The sequence below is a fragment of the Podarcis pityusensis genome (genome assembly GCF_964106645.2).
Source record: "Podarcis pityusensis genome assembly, chromosome: 18".
In the NCBI taxonomy this organism is placed as follows: domain Eukaryota; kingdom Metazoa; phylum Chordata; class Lepidosauria; order Squamata; family Lacertidae; genus Podarcis; species Podarcis pityusensis.
This window is the reverse complement of record NC_138043.1, coordinates 10,970,543-10,995,583: the sequence shown is the minus strand read 5'-3', so window position 1 is coordinate 10,995,583 and position 25,041 is coordinate 10,970,543. Positions and strand designations below refer to the sequence as shown.

The 25,041-nt window shown below is 49.4% G+C and overlaps 1 protein-coding gene across 1 annotated transcript in view; it reads left to right on the top strand.

Moving 5' to 3' along the window:
• NCAN (neurocan) overlaps window positions 1-25,041 on the top strand; it is a 60,944-nt gene that overhangs the window by 31,701 nt on the left and 4,202 nt on the right. The window contains exons 6-13 of the mRNA XM_080988738.1: window positions 2,382-2,675; window positions 5,966-6,991; window positions 11,934-13,214; window positions 17,494-17,610; window positions 20,446-20,559; window positions 22,048-22,206; window positions 23,583-23,665; window positions 24,240-24,384. Of these exons, the coding sequence (XP_080844864.1) occupies window positions 2,382-2,675; window positions 5,966-6,991; window positions 11,934-13,214; window positions 17,494-17,610; window positions 20,446-20,559; window positions 22,048-22,206; window positions 23,583-23,665; window positions 24,240-24,384 (3,219 nt within the window). The remainder of the gene's footprint in view (window positions 1-2,381; window positions 2,676-5,965; window positions 6,992-11,933; window positions 13,215-17,493; window positions 17,611-20,445; window positions 20,560-22,047; window positions 22,207-23,582; window positions 23,666-24,239; window positions 24,385-25,041) is intronic.

Below are 25,041 nucleotides of genomic sequence, written 5' to 3'. Positions count from 1 at the left end.
ATCAAAAAACCATCGCAGGCTTCTCCCGAGATCCCGGAGGGGGAGTCGCAAGCAGGCATCGCTTTGATAAATCGGCCACGCTCGAGTTCCTCTTTGTCTCCGCTGGAGAAAGGGAACAATCGAACAAAAGGGTAACTTATCCTGTCTTGGCTTTGTTCCTTAAGTAATGATGGTTGTTTAAGAAACACAGGAACCTCAGAGTCTGGCAGAAGCCTCTCTGAAGCTCAGTCAAGGCCGAGGGTGAAGGCGGGGGTCACCCTGGACCCCCACCCTGGGCAACTTTGCTGCCAGCCAAAATGATCAAGGGGATGGAGCGACTCCGGAAAGGCTGCAGTGTTTGGGACTTTTAAGTTCCAAGAAAAAGCGAACGAGAGAGACAGGAGAGAAGTTTGTAAAATGATGAGAGAGAGAGAGAGAGTAGATGGAGAGGAGCTTCTTTTCCCTCCCTCGTGGCCTGAAGAACTCGTGGGAATCCAATGAAGCTGCATATTGTGAGATTCCAGACAGATGAAAAGAAAGGACTTCTTCATGCAATACAGAGTTAAACTCTGGAACTCCCTGCCACAGGAAGCAGTCATGGCCACCAACCTGGATGGCTTTAACAGAGGATTGGACCTATTCAGGGAGGAGAAAGCTGTCTCCATTAGCTGTGATTCCTGCATTGCTTCCCCACAGGCCCTGATGGCTGTAGGTTATGAGAAAGCTAGAGCAATAATCCACCAACAAATTTGGGATATGGAACTGCAATGCCACATGAGCAAGATGAATAAACACCCAGCAATAAAAGATAATGGGAGAGGATTTACCCCAACAAATTATTTATCAAAATTACAAATACCCAAATACAGACGGTCATTTACCCTCGCTAGATTCAACGTGCTACCATCTGCCTTATTGCAGGGCAGATTCGAGGGTAAACCATACGTGGAACGAGTCTGCCTCTGCAACTTGATGGAGGTAGAAACTGTCTCTCATGTCTTGTTATGCTGCCGTTTCTACGGGGATATACGCTCGGTATTTATCACTCCTGTTATACAAAAATCTCCAAATGGGTCTGAACTTCAATGTCTAAAACTCCTGGTAGAGGACAAGGATCTAGAGATCACGCTCAGAGTGGCCAAATTCTGTGCGACATAAAACTTAGGGAACAAGCTGTACTACCAAAATGATTAAGGTTTTAAATGACAATTTTAGGTTGTATTTCAGCGATCAAGATTTAATATATATTTTTAACTGCTGCTGTATTGTCTCTGTTATATCCAATTGCAATTCAATGTATTCCTGTTGTGTTTTATGATTTTCCTGATATTGTAAGTGAGCCGGAACTGGTCTGTGACCGTAATAATAAAATTCGTTCATTCCTGCATTGCAGAGGGATGGGCTAGATGATGCTTGTGTCCCTTCCAACTTTACAATTCTGTGATTCTATGATTCCCAAAGGAGACCAGAGCAGCAAACCTGCCAGTAACCACTCGGTTAGAGCATGGTGCTGGTAACACCACGGTCGTGGGTTTGATCCCCACATTGGACAGCTTCATGTTCCGACATTGCTGGGAGCTGGACTCGATGATGCTCAGGGTCTCTTCCAACTCTATGATTTTATGATATAAGTGCATCAACTCAGATCGTTTAGTGTGGCAGCACCCGCACTCGTTGCCCATTGATACAGGTACCTTCCCTGTATTCTTTTGGGCGCCTGCTAAAAGCATTCTTGTTTGGACAAGTCTGCCCAGATGCTTTAGAAAATTGATGTGGACTTTAACCTGTCTGGGAATTTCAACGTTTTGTATGTTTATTCTTCTTCTTCTTCTTCATCATCATCATCATCGTATTTCAAACTGATTTTTACTGAAGTTTTCACAACACACTCAAGTAATACCTAGGACAAATAGAATCGAAAAGACAAGAAAGAGCGGGAAAAGAGAAAGAGAAGAAGAAAGGAAAGGAAAAAAGAGGAGGGGAGAAGAGAGAGAGATAAGAAACACCAAAGACAAAAAGGGGTTGCTTCTGTTCTCCTCCTGCTACTTTACATTAGGAAAAGGACTCAGTTCAACTTCTCCAATTTCTGTTAAACCACATTTCTTTTTAGTCAAAGTGTCGCTGCATCACTCACTTCTTCTCCCAACAAAAAGTCCAAGAGGGAACCTCAAATTGTTGTTGTTAATAATAATTAGCTTTACCTCCACTAATTCCCATCATATTTCCTCTGCATTGTATAATAATAGTATGTTTCAAACTGTTTTCCTGATAACTTTATTGCTTTAAGTTTCTGCAAACCGCTTTGAGTGGTTTGTTTGAGGGGATTGGGGGGGGGGGCAGTCAAGTGGTGTGCATACGAAATAGCAATGCAATTTGAACTTTTTTTCATTTCTGGCTTTCAGGAAAGGTGTTCTATGCCTCCAGCCCCGGACGGCTGACGTTTCAGACGGCTCAAAAGCACTGCCTGAGCCGAGGTGCTCGGCTGGCGACTGCAGGGCAGCTGTACCTCGCTTGGAGAGAAGGGCTGGACCAGTGCGACCCAGGATGGCTGGCTGATGGAAGCGTCCGCTACCCTATCCGGATCCCGCGGAAGAAGTGCGGAGGGGACGAGCCTGGCGTCCGGACGGTCTACCAGTTCTCAAACCGGACGGGCTTCCCAGATCCAGCTTCCAAGTTTGATGCCTACTGCTACAAAGGTTGGGTCGCTTGGTTGAGTTTAAGTTTTATGGCGCTTTTCCCGCAGCAAGCTGTGACCAAAGCTGAGAAAAATCGAAACACAGAGCAGTGGAAATGCAAATACTATATGTAAAATACAGCACAGAGGATTTGCTCTTTGTTGAAAACTCTGTCGTCATTTCGGCATTGTTTCATTTCCCTCCTTCCAATGAAATGATGGTGCTTGAAGGATATTCAGGGCAGACGGAAGCTGGCCCTTGCCCACACACTTTTCACTCCCACAAGATGCAGCAGTGTCTGGGCTGGACGATGGGGGTGGAGATGTTCCTTCAAGTATACAGGGCTGAGGCCATTTAGGGCTTTCAAGGTTAGCACCAACACTCTGAATTGTGCTCGGAAACATACTGGGAGCCAATATAGGTCTTTCAGGACCGGTGTTCTATGGTCCCAGCAGCCACTCTTAGTCACCCGTCTGGCTGCTGCCTTCTGGATTAGCTGCCGTTTCCAAGTCACCTTCCAAGGTAGCCCCAGGTAGAGCGCATTGCAGTAGTCCAAGCAGGAGATAACCAGGGCACTCACCACTCTGGCAAGACTGGAGCAGGTATGCAGGGTCTCAGATGGCGCTGGTAGACAGCTGCTTTGGACACAGAATTGACATGCGCCTCTATGGACAGCTGTGAGTCCAAAATGACTCCCAGGCTGCGCACCTGGTCCTTCAGGGGCACAGTTACCCCATTCAAGACCAGGGAGTTCCCCCCCTCCACCTGCCCGCCCCCTGTCCCCCAGAAACAAAACTTCTGTCTTGCTGGGATTCAACCTCAATCTGTTGACTGCCATCCATCCTTCAACTGCCCCCAGACACTTCACTGGTTCTGATTTAAAGGAGAGGTAGAGCTGGGTATCATCCGCATATCAGTGAACCCCCAGCCCAAACTACTCCCAGCGGAGTAATTTTATGAAAACCCTTTTGCTAGACAGGGGATGGGAGAAGGCAGAGACTTCCCATACTTACAGGACCACCTCTCCTGGTCTGCCCACAGAGGACCTTAAGGTCCATGGATAACCATTGTTTAGAGGTCCCGGGCCCTAAGGAAGTCAGACTATCCTCTACCAGGGCCAGGGCCTTCTCAGTGATGGCTCCGACCTGGTGGAATGCTCTGTCCCATGAGACCAGAGCCCTGCAAGATTTAACCTCCTTCTGCAGGGCCTGTAAGACAGAACTATTCCACCTGGCTTTCAATTTGAACCTGGCCTGATTTTTTGTTCCCCTTCCTTCCCTCCCCCTCCCCTTCCCCTTTTTATGAAGATTCCCCGCTCTGGGATCCCACAGCTAATTCTCCCCTGGTCTCCTCGCTGGCCCAAATAGGACTAATTTAGCCAGCTAGCCCTGGTGATCATCTAATGTTTATTGGATGGATTTCCCCCAAAATTGATTTTTGATTTTATTGTTATTTATGTTTTATACCGTATTTTATGCTGTTTTTTGTAGCATCAATTAAGTGTTTTAAATTTGTTGTTAGCCGCCCTGAGCCCGGTTTCCTGAACTGGGAAGGGCGGGGTATTATTTATTTATTTATTTATTTATTTATTTATTCCCACGCTCAAATCCTGCGTGCTGCAATGGGATTGCCAGGCCCCTCCCACAGCCCACCGTCTCCCCGCTCCCTGCAGCCCACCTCTCTGAGGTGACACAATTTAAGGTGCAATCATTCCAGACGCACTTGGAGCTGGGAAGTGGTCAGGGGACGGTGGGATGCAATTCTCTTCTCGTCGGCCCAAGCGACTGCAGAAGTTGCCTTTGGCGATGACAGCTGATTTATGAGCCCACCCTTGGCATGAGGTAGAGCATAAAATGGCATTTCCAAACTCCCTTCCTTTTAATAAAACAAAGTGCCTGTACTTGTATAGCAGCAGTATCATGGGGGGGAGCCAGCCGGGGCTGGAGGGGGGGGTAGGATCATAGAACCATAGAGTTGGAAGAGACCACAAGGGCCATCGAGTCCAACCCCCTGCCAAGCAGGGAACACCATCAGAGCACTCCTGACATATGGTTGTCAAGCCTCTGCTTAAAGACCTCCAAAGAAGGAGACTCCACCACACTCCTTGGCAGCAAATTCCACTGTCAAACAGCTCTTACTGTCAGGAAGTTCTTCCTAATGTTTAGGTGGAATCTTCTTTCATTGGAGTGTGTGAGCATCGTAAATCCAGGTCTTTCCTATTCTCCACCTCTCTCCTTGCCTGTTCTCACAGCTAATTAACAGGTGGTATAGAATCAGAATCAAAGAGTTGAAAGGGACCCCCAAGGGTCATCTAGTCCAACCCTCTGCAACGCAAGAATCAATTTGGAGAGGGAGAATTCTGCATGGCATGGAGAAAGTGGAGAACTTTTCTCCCTCTCTCCTATCACTCGAACTCATGGGCATCCAGTGAAGCTGAATGTTGAAAGTTTCAGGGCAGATAAAAGGAAAGGTTTATTCACACAGCACAGAGTTAGCCTGTGGAACTCCTTCCCACTGGAGGCAGCAATGGCCACCAATTTGGATGCCTTTAAAAGAGGACTGGAGAAGCAGAGGGCTATCGATGGCTACCAGCCACAGCGGCTCGGCTCTGCCTCCACAACTGGAGGCCAGAATGCTTCTGAATACGAGTTTCTGGAACTGCAGGAAGAGAGAGTCCTGCTCTTGTGGTCAGATCCTGCTTGCTGGTTCCCCACAGGCATCTGGTGGCCGCTGAGAGAAGAGGCCGCTGGACTAGATGGGCCAATGGTCCAACAGGCTTTCCTTACATTCTTCTGTTCTCACATGAAACCTCCACGTTCAGGAACAATCTACCTCTGTTACCGGAGGGTTCTGAGGTGGCTGTCGCCTCCATCCCCACTTGTGGGCTTCCCATTGGAGCATCTGATGGGCCACTGGTCTTGGGGCCTGACCCAGGACGGCAATTCTTATGTACTAAATGCCTCAGAGGGCAGGAGATTATGGCTAGGAAGATGAAACATTTTAGTTCTTAGACCAAGGTAAAGTTTGCAAACCGGGACACCACTTCCGGTTTTGCAGAGTTCGTAAACCGAATAGTTCATAAACTGAATGTTCTTCAACCGAGGTACCACTGTATTTGTCTGCTGAGTTCATTAATCACATCTTACATTTAGCCGCTGCCTGGGGGTTGGGGGTGGCACTGCACCTGGACCCGCAACAAAAAAACAAACTTTGTGATGAGTTCCCCCACCTTTTTTCCAGAAAAAAAAAGCACGGCGTAAAGGTCAGCCTGAAACCCAAGCGGTCTAATACCTCTCTACTTCTCCTTCCAGCTTGGCAGCCGCCCACAAAACCAGGCCCAGCCACATTGGGGGTCGACCACGGCCAGGTGGCTCGGGAGCCCATGGATCAGGACTCTGAGGGGAGCCAGGATCCAGGCATCGAGAACGTCTTGGTGGAGCACGACTCCCACTTGCTGCTGCTGAATGAGCTTTTCCCCAAGGAGAACGACGACGCCGTCATGTCGGGAGACTCGAAAGAGCTCTCAAAGGATCCCTACGCTCCCTCGCAGAAGGCCGCCGTCCCGTTCCTGGAGGAAGACGAGCAACTCCAGCTGGTGACAGCTTTCCCGGCTGGGTCTGTGGATCCGTGGGAGGAGAGGGCGGCACCAGCCCCAAAGGCAACCCCCTTGGATTTGGAAGGTCCTGCATCTACAAGACCATTCACCGTCTCCATCCCTGGTGGGGCAGACGGTGGACATCCGTTGGATACAGCTGACCAAGCTCCGGTTGGTGAGATGAAGGAGCATGGCGAGATGACCGTTGGCAAAGAGTCGGACAAAGCCGGTCAAACCATCACCAAGTCCCCTCCTCTGGAAGACTCTGACGATGGCTTACCACCTGAGGACGTTGCCCGTCCAACCTCTCCAACTTGGCTGCATGGAACCGCAGAAGGGAGCAGCTCACTCAGCCCCCAGCCCCCGTTCCGGACCCACATCCCCAAGGGGCATCCGACCTCAGCCCTCCCCCCGGTGCCTCACGGAGGTCACCCCTTTGGCACCGAGGCTCCTCCGGCTCCTGCTGGCCTCCCCGAATCTACCCGAAAGAGCATTTACTCTGGGCTGAACGGGCGCTACTTCCAGAGACGGCGAGAGGAAGAAGGAGACAGTGGCGGCAGCCAGCCGAGCATTGACGGGGGAGACGGCACCGCGGTGCCCACGACGCTCTCTGTCCTGGCGCTGGCAGTGCGCACGATGGCAGACAACTCCATCGAGGCCACCGCGAGGGAGGCACCGAGCCCTGCCTCTGCTCTACGGGGCGGGGTAATCTACGCCTTCTCCAACGAAGTGGAAGGGAATGGTAAGCGAATCTCCAGATCTGTTTTCATTTCAGTCAAACCCAGAGCTTGTGCTCTGAAGGTGCAATGAGTCACATTTGAGGTGACGTGTGCGTGGTTCATCCTTGCCACCTCACAGCAGCCCTGTGAGGAAGCTGCCCAGGGTGGCTGGCGCAACCCAGATAGGTGGGGTACAAATCATCATCATGTACCCACGTACCTATGGGACTGCCTCTCCTGGTATGCCCCGCGGAGGACCTTAACGACCATAACTGACAACACTCTGGAGGTCCCAAGTCGCAAGGTGGTCTCAACTAGGGCCAGGGCCTTTTCAGCACTGGCCCCGACTTGGTGGAACGCTCTGTCCCAAGAGACCAGGGCCCTGAGGGACTTGACATCTTTCCGCAGGGCCTGCAAGACAGAGCTGTTCCGCCTGGCCTTTGGTTTGGACTCAGTCTGACCCTTATGTTTCCCTCCCCTTATGGTCTTGATTTATCAGCTACTTTTAAAATGAGGCTGCATTTTAACCTGTATTTTAAATTGCCCCCCCCCCCCATTATGTTTTTACTGTAATTTTACTGGTGTTAGCTGCCCTGAGCCCGGCTCTGTCCGGGGAGGGCAGGGTATAAATAAAAAATTTTCTTCTTCTTCTTCTTCTTATTATTATCCCTCAAGATTGCCCAGGGAGCTTCCATGGCTGAGGGGGTCCTAGCCCGACCCCCTAGCTGCTACCCCACTCTGTCTCTCACCAGGTTATCCTCTCTCTGTTGGTCTCTTGGCCTGATCTACCCCAGGGGTAAACCTATGCCGCCTTGACCCCCAGGGCAGGAAGAACCTGTGATAATGCCGATGGATGCTTAAAATCTGTCATCCCCTTTCACCACAGCCCCTTTCTCCTGCGAAAGCAGAACCTGCAGGAGGGCAAAGGGCTCTTGTGCTGGGTCCTGGGGGATTTCCCACTGGACATTTGGTTGGCTGCTATGATAACAGGATGCTGGACTAAATGAGCCCCCTTTGGCCTGATCCGACGGCTGCAGGGCTCTTCTTAGTTTCTTACGCTTCCTAAATGGAGCCTCCATGGGCAGAGCTGGTCTACCGCAGAGCAGTGGAGAACAAGAATGGGTGAAGACTATTTGCTCTCACATCCTATCTGTGGGCTTCCCTTTGGGGCAACTGGGTGGCCACCATGAGGACAGGATGTTAGAAGTTGGAAGGCAGCCTGTCATGGACGCTTTAGCTGAGATTCCTGCATGGACACAATATGATATGATAATCTTTATTGTCATTGTCCCATCCAGAGCAACGAAATTGAAAGAATCTACATCAGACATTCAAAAACCAACAAGCCTGCTATCCTAGCCTGGTTAGCCCCCCAAAAAAACTCTGATACCCCATAATTAAATACAATATACTCCCACAGAGACTACCTTACACTGCGTTTAAAACCAAAATTGCATTTGAATAGAAATGGGTTCTCAGGGGGCTAGTCCTAGTCTTTATAACCCTGTACCTTCTTCCAGAAGGCAGAAGCTGAAAGAGATCATTTCTGGAGTGACCCTCAGGGTCCCTTCCAACTCAACAACTCTATGATTCTAAAGCTGGGTGGGCTACTGGCCTTATCCTGCCACTGCGTGGCTCTTCTGACATCCTTAAATGAAACATTTGTGGCACTGCGCTAATTTATAGTAATTCAGGAAGACTGCTCATAATAGATCCACCTGATGAATCCCCCATGTTCAATTTCGCAGGGCTGAAATGTTATTAGCTTCTGTGGAGGCATCCCATAATAGTCAAGACTCCCCTTCATCCGCCTTGCCCTCTGCCTACCCTTTATCGCCCCAGAAGCTCCCATTGCTGAGCCTGTCATTTCCTCCTCCCTCTCTCCCCCCCCCCAAAAGACCTGCCATCACCTTCAAAACGCCCGCAATCCACAGGCACAAAGTGGGCATTCTATGCCAATTAGCGCATGTTTGCATCTTGATGGGATGCACTTATGCATAATTTCCGCTCAGAAAAAAAGCCTTAAAGCCAATTAAGGAGGAAGCGTATGTATGTGTGTGTGGTCTCTGCAGGCGGAGTTATTTTGCAAATATGCATAATTTTGACACTCGGGGTTATGTGGAGAATTTGCCAGACTGTCCCAGGCGATGGCACTCAAATTAAGAGAAAGTAGCCCGGCAACGAGAAGTCAGGGTGGGAAGTCAAGATGTGTGGGAAATGGTCTAGGTGAGAAGGGCAAAATTCTCTAGGATCAGAAAGGGAAAGAGAGAAATCAAGCGGGGAGCATTCAGGAAAGTCTCACACCTTGCAATGATTCTAGAGTCACGTATGTAGATAGCCGTGTTGGTCTGAGGCAGTCGAAATAAATTCAAAAAATAAAAAATTGTTCAGTAGCACCTTAGAGACCAGTGAGGTTGTCTGTCTCCAAGCACAGCTCCAACCCTGAGCCAGGAGGTTTTATAGCCCTTCCAAATCAGGGGTATGAAAGATTCCCTCGATTCCTGTCCTTTGCTGGGCAAGCCGCACGCAGGAGGGAATACTGCTCCAGCTGCCTGTGTGATTGTTTCAGAACTGATTATTGTTATTGGTGGCTTGAAAAAGGGGTGAGACACATCTGCAAAGGAGACTTATCTAGTGCAGCATCCTGTCCAGCCAGATATCCCAAACGGGAAGCCCCCCAAGCAGGACCCAAGCACAAGGGTCTCTCCCACTCCTTCAGTTTCAGCAACTGGGACTTCGGAAGCATCTCTGCCTGCAGCTGTGGAGGTGGAGTCTGGCCACCAGGCCCTCTCCTCCAGGAATTCTTTTAACCCTCTTTTATAGCTGTCCGGGGCTGCGGCCATCTTGTGGAAGGGAGTTCCATAGGGCTCATCTCCCACCATTCAGCAGAAGCGTTTCCACTCCAGAGGCTGCTGCTCTCTCTTTCTCCGAAACCTCCTGAGGGCCAGGTGGTTGATGGAGGAGCCAGAGGCAAAAGAACCAGGCTTGGCAACCGTGGGCTCATTTTTACCTTTGTGAAGTCGGACGCTTTTGCTGAGGGACTAGATGAACCTCAGGGACTTGCCAACTCTAGGATTATTTGATACCAGCCATGCAACAATCAGACTTTTTTTTTATTGGTAACTATTTCAGACACACACACACAATTGTCGGTTCACGAGCAAAAGGCATCATCAGAGTTTGAGGACACTTACCCAGTCAGGCAGAAGCTGTCAGGGCAGCTGCACCCCCCCCCCAATTTCTCTGATGAAAAGAGGGACATGCTATTCCATGGGTAGGCAAACTAAGGCCCGGGGGCCGGATGCAGCCCAATCGCCTTCTAAATCCGGCCCACGGATGGTCCAGGAATCAGCGTGTTTTTACATGAGTAGAATATGTCCTTTTATTTAAAATGCATCTCTGGGTTATTTGTGGGGCCTGCCTGGTGTTTTTACATGAGTAGAATGTGTGCTTTTATTATTTTATCTCTGGGTTATTTGTGGGGCATAGGAATTTGTTCATATATTTTTTTCAAAATATAGTCCGGCCCTCCACAAGGTCTGAGGGACAGTGGACCGGCCCCCTGCTGAAAAAGGTTGCTGATCCCTGTTCTATTCAATAATAATAATAATAATAATAATAATAATAATAATAAATACCCCACCCACTGACTGGGCTGCCCCAGCTACTCTGGGCAACCAAGAAAATAGGGGCACTTGGAGTGGGGGCTGGCAGGGTGTGTGAGCCCAGAAGAGAGAATTGGGGGGTCACGTTGTACCCCTGGGTCTGAGGGCTCCATCACCTGCACCTGTGGTGCATAGGAACAACAACCAAAAAACCCCCTCTAAGGATGCTCTCTCTTAATCCCCGCCCCCTGGAGCAGAAGAGGACCTCAGCAGCCAGGAGCAGCCTGCTAATGAGGAGGCAGTTGCCACGGCAACCACTCCAGAACGCTCCCTTGCATCAATCGTGGCGGGAGCCTTTTGTGACTGTACCACGGACAAACGGGTGGCTGGCGTGCGGCAGGGGGAAGCAGAGAAGGTCAAAAAGGAAGAGGCCATGTTCAGTGGGGGAAATTTGGTGTGTTCTATTTATTCTCCTTTTTTTGATTATGCATATGTCTTAAGATTTTATTTACTTATTCAATTTATATACCACCCTTTATCCAAAGATCCCATGGTGGGGTGCGGCATTAAGGACATAATATAATAATAATAATAATAATAATAATAATAATAATAATAATAATAATTAATACACTGCTGTTGCTGGCATCCATTTCTTGAGAGACAATGGAGTGTGCCTCCAGGGGTGAAGTCAAACCTCCCCGGGGCGCAAGCCTGGGCAGTATGTCTGGAGGTCCTGGGCTGCCCAGACAATTAATTAAATCTTCCAAATTATTACATAACTGCAATCACATATGTCGTGGTTTTTTGCTGCTCGTTTTCTTCTTGACTTCCCATCCCTCCTTCCCTAGTTTTTTTTATTCCCCCTTAACAGCTGCATTAGAACACACCTGCATTTATTTTCTAAGCCCCCAAAATCCATTCTCTATTTTTCCATTGCTCATATCCCAAATCCTGCATATGATTTCATATAAGGAAGATAATTTGATAGGTAGTCCACCAATGGCCTTCGTTCTTCTATGAAAACATCATCCTTTTGTCCTCTTATTTTAGCAGTCAGTTTCACCATTTCTGCACAGTCCACCAGTTTTATAAATCATTCTTCCTTAGTTGGAATCTCTTTGCCTTTCCATTTCTGTGCATATAAAGTTCTAGCAGCATTTGTCGCATACATAAAAAGGTTCGTCAGCTTTTTGGGAACCTCTGTTCTATTATCCCCAATAAAAAGGCTTTGGGTTTTTCAGGAATGGTCAATTTAAATATCTTTTTCAATTCATTGTACATCATTTCCCAGAAACCCTTAGCTTTCTTCTATCGATGCATAATTTTATAAATTTCTATCCCCTGTCTTTGCTCGCAGGGTTAGCACCACGTGAGCATCGAGGCCACCCAGAAATGACCTTCTCCCCTGCTTCGGACTTCCTGGAGGACCCCAGTGCTGAAAAGACCACCCAGGGACACGAGGAAGCCTCTGTGCCAGAGAGCCAGGAACGGCCAACTCATGATGAGCACCCGGATGCATCCACGCCAGCCACACCCAATGGGCCATTGCACCGTCTGGAGGCAGTTGCCATGACAACAGACGATGCTCTGGAAGGCTCTCTCATGGGTACCAGCATCCGGGGAGACTACCCTCAAGGGATCACTCAGCCTGGGGAGAACGAGGAGATCTTCTCTGGAAACGGCGATGTCACGCCAACGACTCCTCTGAAGAATGAGTCCCGGGCTGATGAGGCGAGTGGAGAGTCCGATTACGACTTCCGAGAAGGGCATGCCAAGGCCGTGAGTTTTGCAGATGAGCTCCCTGGCTTGGAGGAAGCTGGGCAACACTTGCCCAGGGTGGTTCCAGAACAATCAGAGAAACAGGAAGACACAGCAGGACAAGACCCCGTCCTGCAAGAAACCACCCAGCATTCGGAGGAGGCACTGGCTGAGCTGAGAGGAGAAGAAGCTGTCACCCTCCCAGCAGAGGACATCCCTTCCCCCATGGCCGCCAATGACTACCCGGTAGTGGCACGGCTGATTTCCGGGGAGGCCGATGCTTGGGGGGCGGTGGGTGGCGAGGAAGCCGCCACAATGGAAATCAAAGGGAGGGTGAGCTCAGGGCTGGTGGACGGACCTGCCGTCACCGAGGTCCTGAATCTGTCCAAAGCAGAAGACCGCTGGGAGGTCATAACTCCGAGCATGAGTGGTCACTTTGATGATGGCATGGCAGGCCGATCCCCAGTCCCAGAAGCCGTCAGCTTGGTCGGGAGTAGCTCTGGCCCCCAGCAAGGCAAAGGCACCACTGGAACTCCCAGCCACAGTACAACCCGTGATTTGATCCCTCCTGGGTTCCTTCCGAAAGGATCAGAAGACGGCGAGGACTTGACATCTCGGGGGACGCCTGAGTCTCCCTCGCCTCCCTGGAGCACATCAGAACCTGCGCACCACAATTTCGACACCTCTGAGCTGCCTGTTTATCCCAGCGATGGCCTGATAACTGGGAAAGAGAGCGAAAGCTACCTCCCCACCGCCCCGGGGCAGATCCTTCCGATGGAGTCTGACGGGGGGAGTGGAGAGGAGAAAGGAGGCGACGTGTCTGCAGCCAAGGAGGTGGAGGGCCTGGCGTGGATCGGGGAGGTCAATGCCACCGTGCTTGGTGAGTTTCTTGCTACCCAGAAAACATTTGGGCAGGTGAGGGAGGTGCTGGGGCTTTTGAAAGCTGGTAAGCTTGGCACATGGGTGGCGCTGTGGTCTAAACCACAGAGCTTAGGGTTTGCAGATCAGAAGGTCGGCGGTTCGAATCCCTGCGATGGGGTGAGCTTCCGTTGCTCGGTCCCAGCCCCTGCCAACCTAGCAGTTCGAAAGCACGTCAGAGTGCAAGTAGATAAATAGGTACCACTCCAGCGGGAAGCTAAACGGCGTTTCCGTGCGCTGCTCTAGTTCACCAGAAGCGGCTTAGTAATGCTGGCCACATGACCTGGAAGCTATACGCCGGCTCCCTCGGCCAATAAAGCGAGATGAGCGCAGCAACCTCAGAGTCGTCCCCAACTGGACCTAACAGTCAGGGGTCCCTTTACCTTTTTAAGCCTGGCAAATATCATAGAATCATAGTGATGGGTGGGGCCACAAGGGTCATCTAGTCCAACTCCCTGCAAAACCCCCAAGTAGTTCACATAAAAGACAGTAATGTGCAGTAGTGGTTAGACCTGGGGGAGACCCGGGTTCAAGTCCCTGCCCAGCCAAGAAGCCCACTGAGTGACCCTGAGAGCCAGTTGCTGCTGCTCTTCCAAACCTACCTCACAGGGCTGTTGTGAGGACGAGATGGAGTGGGGGGGGGAGAATATTTCTCCAACATTTCTCCAATGAAAATACGGACATTCTATCCTATAATAATAGTTGCAATAATTTTATTATTTATACCCTGTCCATCTGACTGGGTTGCCCCAGCCTCTCTGGGCAGCTTCCAACGTATATAAAAACATAATAAAACATTAAACATTTTAAAACTTCCCTATGCAGGGCTGCCTTCAGATGTCTCCTAAAGGTTGTCTAGTTACTTACCTCCTTGGCTCAGGGGTCACATAACTCCAGACCCTCCAACATTTCTTGGATGAAACTAGGGACGTCCTAAGGAAAAGCGGGACCTTTTCAAATCCGAAACAGGGGTGGCTTCTGTAAGTCCAGGACTGTCCCTGGAAAATAGGGGCACTTGGAGGGGCTGTATGGGCTGTCAGGAACCACCTTTGATTTCTTTATTTCCTCCCTTCCTGCCACCCCAAGCTCTCCACACACCCCTTAGGGAAGCTTCCAATCCAATATTCATCACCCGCCTTCGCTCATCAGAAGAGTCGGCGTGGAAGATCCTGGCGGCAAAGGCTTTGCTGCGCAGCCTTTGAAGTCTTTCGCGAAGGAATGGGGAAAGCAAATAGACTTTTGGAGGGTTGGGGGAAGAACACAGAGGCAGGAATTTAAAAACCAACCGAGTTAATATTAAACAGTGCTCCCGGGGCTACAAATGGACGTGGAAAAATAATATCTCCAGCGAAAATAATATCCTCAGCACACTGGCGCACCCAGATACACAGACAAAGTTCAGTAACAGCAAAGGAGAATTATTAATGTGAGAACATTAATACCCTCCAAGTGCCCCTCTCTCCCAGGGACAGTCCCAGATTTACAGAAGGTGTCCTGCTTTCTGATTCTGGAGTGGCCTCTTTTTCCTTAAAGGTAAAGAGACCCCAGACCATTAGGTCCAGTCGTGTCTGACTCTGGGGTTGCGGCGCTCATCTCGCTTTACTGGCCGAGGGAGCCGGCGTACAGCTTCCAGGTCATGTGGCCAGCAGGACTAAGCCGCTTCTGGCGAACCAGAGCAGCGCATGGAAACGCCGTTTACCTTCCCGCCGGAGCGGTACCTATTTATCTACTTGCACTTTGAGGTGCTTTCGAACTGCTAGGTTGGCAGGAGCTGGGACTGAGCAACGGGAGCTCACCCTGTCATTGCGGGGATTCGAACCACTGACCTTCTGATTGGCAAGTCCTAGGCTCTGTGGTTTAACCCACAGCACCACCCGCGGCCCTTAGGACATCCTTATTGCCATCAGAAAAATGTTGGAAGGCATGGAATACAATTTCCCTGATTTTCATCGGAAAAATGTTGGAAAGTATGGATCAGGCCAGTGGCATCCTGTCCTCACAGTGGGCAGTCCCCACAGGAAATCCCCAAGCAGGGCCTGAGCACAAGAGCACACAGCCTGTGATTCAGAACAATGGGGGCTGGAATCTTGATTTATTTTTGAAGGAAATGGCTGTAGCTGAGTGGCAGAGCCCCTGTTGCATTCATCACATAAGAAGAGAAGAATGAGCTAGACGAGGCCAGTGGCTCATTTAGTCCAGCTTCCTGTTCTCTCAGTGACTGACCAGATGCCTGTGGGAAACTCGCAATCAGGATCTGAGCACAGGAGTCCTCTCTCCTCCTACAGTTTCCAGAAACAGGGGTAAAGAAGCATTGCTGACTGGTTGGCTTCCAGCATATGCAAAAGCATAATAAAACCTCAAACCCTTCCCAATACAGGGCTGCCTTCTGATGTCTTCTAAAAGTCAGAAAGTGGCATTCCATAGGGAGGGCGCCACCACCGAGAAGGCCCTCTGCCTGGTTCCCGGTAGCTTCACTTCTTGCAGTGAGGGAACGGCCAGAAGGCCCTCGGAGATGGACCTCAGTGTCCGGGCTGAACGATGGGGGTGGAGACGTTCCTTCAGGTCTACAGGGCCGAGGCTGTTGAAGGCTTTAAATGTCAGCACCAACACTCTGGATTGTGCTGGGAAACATCCTGGGAGCCTGGAGAGAATGTGGTGCTCAGGCATGAAAAGGTCCCCCCTCGCCCCCACTGTGGGCTGCCTGAGAATCGATAGGCTGACTCTACTGAAGGCATCTTCTTCAGATAAGAGTGCGGCTCCTGCGCCAATGGCTTTTTAATGGTTATTTCTTGTGCTGGAATGGGCAGAGAGGGAGCCTGGCTCTCTCCAGCTGTTTAAGTGCCACTCGGAAGATGAAAGGTGCTTTCAACACGCAGCCTTCGCTTCAGAGAGGTGATCACGACGCCTGCGATTCCTGCCAACTGCTCAAACACCCACACGGGTCCTTCTCTCCAGCTTTGTTGAAAAAGAGGATTGCTGACCTGTTTCCCCGGAGACCGTTTGAAAGAGGGGCCTCGCCAATTGTAGGAGGGAGGGGATACCCCTCTTTGGCCCCCCGAACATGTTTCCAGCACAAGGGGAGATGCAGGGGGACTATCAGTCGGCTTCCAGGACCCCTGATTTATTGGCTGAGTCCCACGATTTCCGAGCCAAGCGAGGAGTGTGGAAATCGTTAAATGGGGATTAAATGGTACAAGCTGCCTCGTTAGAACGGGTCATTATGACCGGCTGATTTACAGACCTAAGAAGAGTCTGCTAGATCAGGCCAATGGCATACCCTCCAACATGCCTCCAATGAAAAAAAGGATGTCAATAATAATAATAATAATAATAATAATAATAAGACGCGGATGGCGCTGTGGGCTAAACCACAGAGCCTAGGGCTTGCCGATCAGAAGGTCAGCGGTTCGAATCCCTGAAACGGGGTGAGCTCCCGTTGCTCGGTCCCTGCTCCTGCCCACCTAGCAGTTTGAAAGCACGTCAAAGTGCAAGTAGATAAATAGGTACCGCTCCGGCGGGAAGGTAAACGGCGTTTCCGTGCGCTGCTCTGGTTCACCAGAAGCGGCTTAGTCCTGCCGGCCACATGACCCGGAAGCTGTACGCCGGCTCCCTCGGCCAGTAAAGTGAGATGAGCGCTGCAACCCCAGAGTCGGTCACGACTGGACCTAATGGTCAGGGGTCCCTTTACCCTTTACCTTAATAATAATAATATACTTTGCCTGTGGGGCTGGGTTGCCCCAGCCACTCTGCGCAGCTTCCAGTATATATAAAAACATTAAAAAGCAAACATTAAAAACTTTCCTATCCAGGGCTGCTTTCAGATGTCTTCAAAAGGTTGCTTACCAGTAGTTAACTCATCTCCTTTGTTCAGAGGTCACATAACTCCATACCTTCCAACCCTTCTCAGATGGAAATAGGGACATCCCTGGAAAATAGGGATACTGGGTCTGCCTTTGGTATGATCCTACTGGGAAATTCCAGTCTCCTTAAGCTTTGCTTGAAAAGACAATGCCTGATGAATACTGGGCTCTGTATGCGGAAACTCAGTGTTCAGAGTAATAATATGCAGCTTTTCCTCCTATTTGGCGATTAGCAGAAGCAGAGTGGATTATGCAAAGCGAGATTATGCAGAGATGTTTCTCCTTGTGCATCCTTATTTTACAGAGGTGCAGAATTTGGGATTGTCTGATCTTACTGCTTTCCTCCCTGTCTCCTCTTCCTCTCCCCCCCCCTCCTTGCAGCAGAAACTGACCCCTGCGACAACGACCCCTGTTTGCATGGGGGCACCTGCCAGTCCAGCGGAAACCTCTCCACCTGCAGCTGCCCCCGGGGGTTCACGGGAGAGAACTGCGAAATAGGTGAAGGGGCGCTAGGGGAGGGAGGATCGAGAATCATAGAAGAGTTGGAAGGGGACCAGGAGGGTCATCTGGTCCAGCCCCCTGAAATTCATGAATCTTGTGGGAATATTCAGGGATGCAGGAGAGGATATATTGTTTGATTATAGCCTTTCCAACTTGTGTTAACAAGTTCACAATTTTAGCAGAGTAACATTCCCCCTTTTAAACTCACAGCGGATGCGTTTGCTCAGGCTCACTAAAGCCTCTATAATAACTGTTCTGGTATTTTCCCCTTATTCCCCCATAAAAGATAAGACACAACACAGTCTTCTTTAAAAGTATAAAAAGAGTTTACTCACATTCTGTTCAGAATCGGATCCTAGAAGGCAGACTTAGCTTAGAAAAGTAACATACACCTGGAAACTATCCCTTTGTCCTCTCTTGACTGGAGGCCAAGAGAGCATCTTTGGCTAAGCAGATGTTGCTTCTTCAATGCATGTAGTCACAGAGAGAGAGAGATGGCTGCCCTGCCCGGTGCTTTTGTGCACAGGTGAGGCCTGCACAGGTGAGGCCACGCCCACCTCTAGTCACATGCAGAGGAAGTCTGTCCCAGCCCAGAAGGAAACAGGAAGTTTACCTGCTGGCTGGACAAACATTCCTCCCGATGTGTAAACATGTTCACTCTAGGAAGGTTGTACTTGACTGCTCTTGTGTTTCACATCCCAGAAATATTTTGCCCAATGTGAGACTCAAACCCGAAATCTGCTCACATTTAGCCACCGTGTGTGTTTGTGTGTGTTTGTGTGTGTGATTGTCACCTTCCTCTAATAGCAAACTTGGGTGTTGCAGGCTGACAACTTTCTAACCACTGGAGGAAAGACCCATCTCTCTCAAAAGATGGATAAAAGAGGGCTTTTCAGTAGGGATAGTGGGTACAAACGAAATCATAGAATTGGAGAGTTGGAAGCAGGGGCAGATTTAGGTTTGATGAGGCCCTCAGCTCCTGAAGGTAAAGGGGCCCTTTATATGTCCAGCTGTCCTTTGTCATCAACAAATTGTCGCTGTTTTTGGTGTTGAATATATGCTATGTGGTAATTTATGGTCCTAATAAGTATCTAAAGCCATTTGCACATAACAAATAGGAGCCTACACAACACAAAACACTCTTGCTGTATGTAGGTTTTATTTTATTTGTTTTTTATTTTATATTTTGGCAATGTACATCCAGTTTTTTTTCATTTAGTTTTTTTGGGGGGGGCAAAGAGAGTGGGGAGCTAAGCTATAGCTTGTTTAGCTTATATGTAAATCTGGTACTGGCTGGAAGGGACCCCAAGAGTCATCTAGTCCAACCCTTTGCAATGCAGGAATCTCAGCTAAAGCATCCCTGACAGATGGCCAACCAACCTCTGCTTAAAGGTACGCCTGAGGAATACCCTTCCTCGAATGGCTCTTACCGACAGAAAGTTTTTCCTGATGCTTAGCTAGAATCTCCTTTCTTGTAACTTGAAGTCCTGGGTTCGAGTCCTACCCTGTGGAGCAGGAGTAAACCAACTTGCACCATCTTCCAGGCGACACCCAGCTGATGCTGCTAAATTTCGGTGGGTCCACTCTGAGGAAGGGTGTCCCTTCAGAGGGAAAAGGCGTCAGGGCGAAAGATTCCTGCATAGCAGGTGGGTGGGCCAGATGACCCTCGTGGCCCCTTCCAACAATTCTATAATTCCATGATTTTGAAGCTGCATGCTGGAAAATTCAGGATAGAAGAGGCTGCTGGACCAGATGGGCCATTGGCCTGATCCTGCGGGCTCTCATGCTGTCCTCATCAAATGCTGTGTGAGGCTGTGAACACAAGAAAGGAGGAGGCGGCTGTGCATCTGAAGGGCAGCTTTGAGCTCAGAGCCCATCTGGGCTTTGACAGGAGGCAGCCAGCTGCATCCAAAGAGGAGAATTAAGGCTGCCACAATGCCGCTTTTCTGATGCACCAGCACATCCAGGGCCACCCACGCACACCTGACGGACGTGCGAAAGCTCACACACTTCGCACGAGACAGGGGCAGGAGGTCTGCCTCTTTCCAGGGCTAAAGGGAACCCGGTCCATGGAGGTGGCAACCACAGGAGGGTGGCCTGGGAGAGGCCTCAAGGGCCAGATGGAGAGGTGTGGCGGGCCACACACACACCCCTCCTGCCAGGCTGCTGTGGCTCACAGGATCTCTGGGGTAGCAGTCAGCAGAGCATGAGACTCTGAATCTCGAGATTGGTTCGAGCCCCAGTTGGTCAAAAGATTTCTGTTGGACTCGATGACCCTCACGGTCCCTCTACAATTCTATGATTCTATGCCAAGAAGATAGGAAGTGACCTCTCTTTCCCCAAGACCAGTGGGATCTGTTAGAGTCTTACAATCACAGAACTGTAGAGTTGGAAGGGACTCCAAAGGTCATCTAGGCCATCCCCCTGCAATGCAGGAATCCAAACTGAAGCATCCATGACAGATGGCCATCTGTATGGCCGCAGGCTGGCTGGACCAATGGTCAGAGTCAAAAGGCAGCTTCAGGGTGGCAGAGGTTTACATCAGGGGTGGAGTGCCTCAGGGCCAGGATCCCAACTGCGGCCCTCACAGCCTCGCCGAGTGGCCCTCACAGGATTCCCATCAGGCTGCACCCCCTCTCACTCAGTAGAAGGCAGCTCCCTGCGTTGCTGTTCAAAATCACAATAATGAGGACTAGGACCTTAGCTTTGTTTTTAAAGTTGCAGTTAGACCAGAGGTGGGACCCACAAACGCATGGCCACTGGGGCTCTGCCCCTTCTCTCAAGGCCAGCCCCCCTCCAATATTGGTCTCCTCTTTCCTCCTTCCCATACAGATATTGACGACTGCTTGTCCAGCCCCTGCCAGAACGGAGGGACCTGCATTGATGAGATCAATTCCTTCGTTTGCCTTTGCCTGCCCAGCTACGGAGGCAGCCTCTGCGACCGAGGTGAGAGCGGGGAGCCCCTTCCCTCTGCCCCAGCGTGTCTTCCATGAAAATAGGGGCATCCTATTCTACAACAGGAAGCTTCTCCCGTGTTTGATCCATAGCTGTCAAATTTTCCCTTTTCTTGCGAGGAATCCTATTCGGAATAAGGGAATTTCCCTTAAAAAAAGGAAAAAGTTGACAGCTATGGTTTGATCTTGCTGCACACATAGACGTCATGTGCACATCGACATTGGTCACCTTGTGTTGCACAGGGAAAATGTGCGAGGGAAGGGATCAACACCTTCCACAGATAAATGGAATGAAATAAGATTTTGGCAGTAAGCTGCCTTGGGACCCTGTCAGGGAAAAAGGCAGAATAGTAGTAGTAGTACTACTAGTAGTAGTAGTAGCAGTAATAGTAATAATAATAATAATAATAATAATAATAATAATAATACTGGAAACTGTGACAATGATCAGACAGTAAATCCTATTGAACTTAATGGTACTTGGTTATGAGTAAAAATGCTTAGGGTCGCAGTGTAAGGCTGCCCAGTCTTGACGCAGTTACCTGGGAGTAAGTTCTATTGAATACAGTGGGACTTACTTCTGAGTAGACAGGGCAATAAAGGAATCAACACTCCCTGCATTTCCTAAGAAATGGCTGGCTGCGGAAGCATTGCAGTTAAAGTGGATTGGTGACATTTTCCTTCAAAATTACAGGAAGGGCTTCGCATGCCAGCTTCACTGTCCACTTCATTTGGTGCAGAAACTTTGTTTTCAGGATAAGCACATGGCCCCCAGCCCCTCTCTCCAGGCCATACTTCCTGGCCACAGGCCACACCCCTTCTCCCTAAGCCACGCCCCCTCACCTGCCCTGCTTCTCACCTTCCTTGTGCATCAGAAGCCAGCCTACAGCATAAAGAGGTGAAATTGACATTTGTTGCAAATGTCAAATGTAATTGATATTTTTTTAAAATCATTTTTATTGATTTTCCAATAAAAAAATCCAGTTAATATATCCAATCATAATACTCCAATTAAAATAAAAAACTAAAATAAAAAAGACCAAATTATAGTCCAAAATATATTTATTAATTTTTCGGAGCTCCCCACAGTCTGGATCTCTGAAGCGAATCTCCACATCTTAGTCGTGCTTCTCCTCGTTGTTTCCATATTTTCCACATCTCAATTTTAATGCTTCCTAATTCTTTGTCCCTGAGTCCACAATTCTCAATTATGTGAAACATCTTATACTTTCATCCGTCGAATACAGCTTCGTTAATACATATTTTTCCAACTGTCTTTTTATCAGCGCGGCTCAATTTATTTAATAATAATACATATTTTAATAAAGAAGAAGTTTCCCCTCTTCCCACACTCCCTCCTCCACAGGGTGTAGCGTTGCCAATTGCTAATCGCCCACAGGGTGCCCACGCTTCGCCTTAGACGAGTGTCAACTCTCAGGGCTCCTCTGCCGATTCTCACTCTCCTTTCTCTCCCGCTCAGACACGGAGGGATGCGACCACAACTGGAACAAGTTCCAGGGCCACTGCTACCGCTACTTCGCCCACCGACGCTCCTGGGAGGACGCAGAGAGGGATTGCCGCCACCGGTCGGGTCACCTGACCAGCATCCATTCATGGGAGGAGCACAACTTCATCAACAGTAGGTTGGCAGTCCAGGGGTGGGGGTGGGAGAGAAGGAGGTGCCCCACGGCTGGCGGGCAGGGGGAAGAATCCCAAGCAAGAGCCTGCTTTAATTATTTTCAAAGGAATGTATAAATCGCTTAATCAAGTACAATCATACTTCGTTACGTTCGCTTCAGGTTAAATCTTTTCAGGTTGCGTCCTGTGGCGACCCAGAAGTACTGGAAAGGGTTACTTCTGGGTTTCGCCACTCACGAATGTGCTGATGCTCAAAATGACATTACACACATGCGCAGAAGCGGCGAATCGCGACCCGCGCACATGCAGACGCGGTTTGCGTTCTGCTCATGTTGCAAACGGGGCTCCGGAACGGATCCCGTTCGCAACCAGAGGTACCACTGTACTAGTCGTTTTATTACGGTCAATGGCCAGTATCAAAGCAAAGGACATCAACTGCAGAAAAGCACATGGGGACCATGTTTCTAGCAATGCTCAGAGGAACTCATTGGCTATACAAAAATTCTTTAGATAGAAAAGAGACTGTTCTACCTTTGAAATTATCTGAAGCAAAGTCTATAGCCCCTCTTATATGGTGCCCAGCTAGGCCTCTTTCCTGATTTGATGTCCTAGGAGCACATAGAATCTAAATTTCTAAAATCACTTAATCAATTTCCTTTTTTTTAAAAAATGGGTCAATCAACAATCAATCAATCTCCAAGCAGTGTACCAATGGGAATCTCACAGGCAGGGCATGTGAGGAAACAGACCTTCTCTGCTGCGTTGCTCTCTAGCAAACATCATGACAGAATCGTAGAGTTGGATCCCAAGGCAGAACACTGAACTATTGAGAGGCGTAGGCTGGCTTCGCGGTTTCCCCTGCATCGTGATTTTTTATTTTCAGTACTTTTTTATTATTTTCATGGTGCAGAAGATAAGTTTTGAGAAAACAATGGTTACAACAGTAAGCAACAGGTAGCTTTTCGCATTGCACACACATCATGATTCGTGATATATTGCCAGGTCAAAAATTACGGAACTGGTATCACAATATGGACTTCAAACCTGTTTGGGGTGTTATATTGATATATCACCCAGCCCTCGCAGCTGCCTAGACCTCGTTGCTGGATGCAAAGGTGCACCATGGCAGTTCAAGCTCCAGGACCCCCAGAATGTAGGCCTGCCACTGGTCGTCAGCCAGATTCACCCCAATGGAGACCCCCCCCCCGAATAGATCCTGAGCACGACAGCAGCAATTGCACCCCTCTTGCAATTCCCAGTCAGTGGCACTTTGGAGACTGACTCCCTACAGGTGTGGAAAGTAGCTGTCACAGGTAGCAGCCGTGATCTCTTTCTCCTCTGCGCCCCGCGTCCACTCACTCCTTGTTTTCCATGCAGGCTTTGGACAGGAGAACACATGGATTGGCTTGAACGACCGCATTGTGGAGCAGGATTTCCAGTGGACGGACAACACCGGACTGGTGAGCCCAGCGGGTGGGTGGACAGGGCAGGGGAGCCAGACCGGCTGTCCCTGAGCAATGCTGAGCTGGACGGGCTGGTTAAAGACAACTATTTAAAACCTTTGGAAAAAATAGAACCAACCATAAGCTTTTTTAAAAAAGGGATTAAAACATATGTCAACATTTCAGCTTTGCTAAGCAAACATGTTTTTAGCAGCTGCTGAAAAGGGTACAGCAAAGTCGGCTGCCTGGTGTCAATTGGCAGGGAGTTCCAAAGTTACATTACATTATTATTATTATTTAAAAACAAAACAAAAGATTCTCTTTCATTTTGTTTTTATCTCTTTCTCTTTTGTCCTTTCCTTGTTAAATTTGCAACTGGCACGTCAGATTTCACAAAAAGAAAGAGAAGCTGAGCAAAAATGAAACAGAGAGATTGGCTCCTACCCGGTGGTGACGGTGACACCCACCCTGAGTGCCTCTTTGTATTCTAGAATTAGAGAATCACAGAGTTGGAAGGGACCTAAAGGGTCCTCTAGCCCAACCCCCTGTTCTTTCTGCTTCTAACTCCTTGTCGCCCTCTGCTGTTGGCTAGCAATACGAGAACTGGCGCCAGAACCAGCCGGACAACTTTTTCGCTGGCGGTGAGGACTGCGTGGTGCTGGTGTCCCACGAGACTGGGAAGTGGAATGATGTCCCTTGCAATTACAACCTGCCCTACGTCTGCAAAAAGGATACAGGTAAACTCGCTCCCCTTTCCCTGATTGGCCATCGGCGTGTGGATAGGCCCCGCCCCCAGCCTCTTATTAGGTAAGGGGAGGAAGGCAGAGTTTCCAGGTTTTTCTCCAAGCAGCTCAGGTCTAATGCATCACGTTCTTCCCCTACTCCTTTAACACCCACGGCAACCCTGCGAGGTAGGTTAGGCCAGTGTTTCCCAAACTTGGGTCTCTGGCTGTTTTCAGACTACAATTCCCATCATCCCTGACCCACTAGGATGATGGGCATTGTAGTCCAAAAACAGCCAGAGACCCAAGTTTGGGGAACACTGGTTAGGCTGAGAGGCAGGGAATGGCACATATGAGCTTCGTGGCCGAAAGAGGGTCGGGATTTGAACTCTGGTTTCTTCCAACTCCTAGTCTGGCACTCTAACCACTATGCAACACTGCCTCTCTAGGATTGCTTCTGCCTGGCCCCTGTCTGTTATTGACTCTTTGTCCTGCCTGTCATGTCTCTGGCTCCATCCCACTCCAACCTCCACCCCAGCAGGCAGCGCTGCTCAATGGTCAGGAATGAGGATATGAGAATATTAGAAGCGTAGAATCATTGAATTGTGGAGTTGGAAGGGACCCTGAGGGTCATCTAGTCCAACCTCCTGCAATGCAGGAATATGCAGCTGT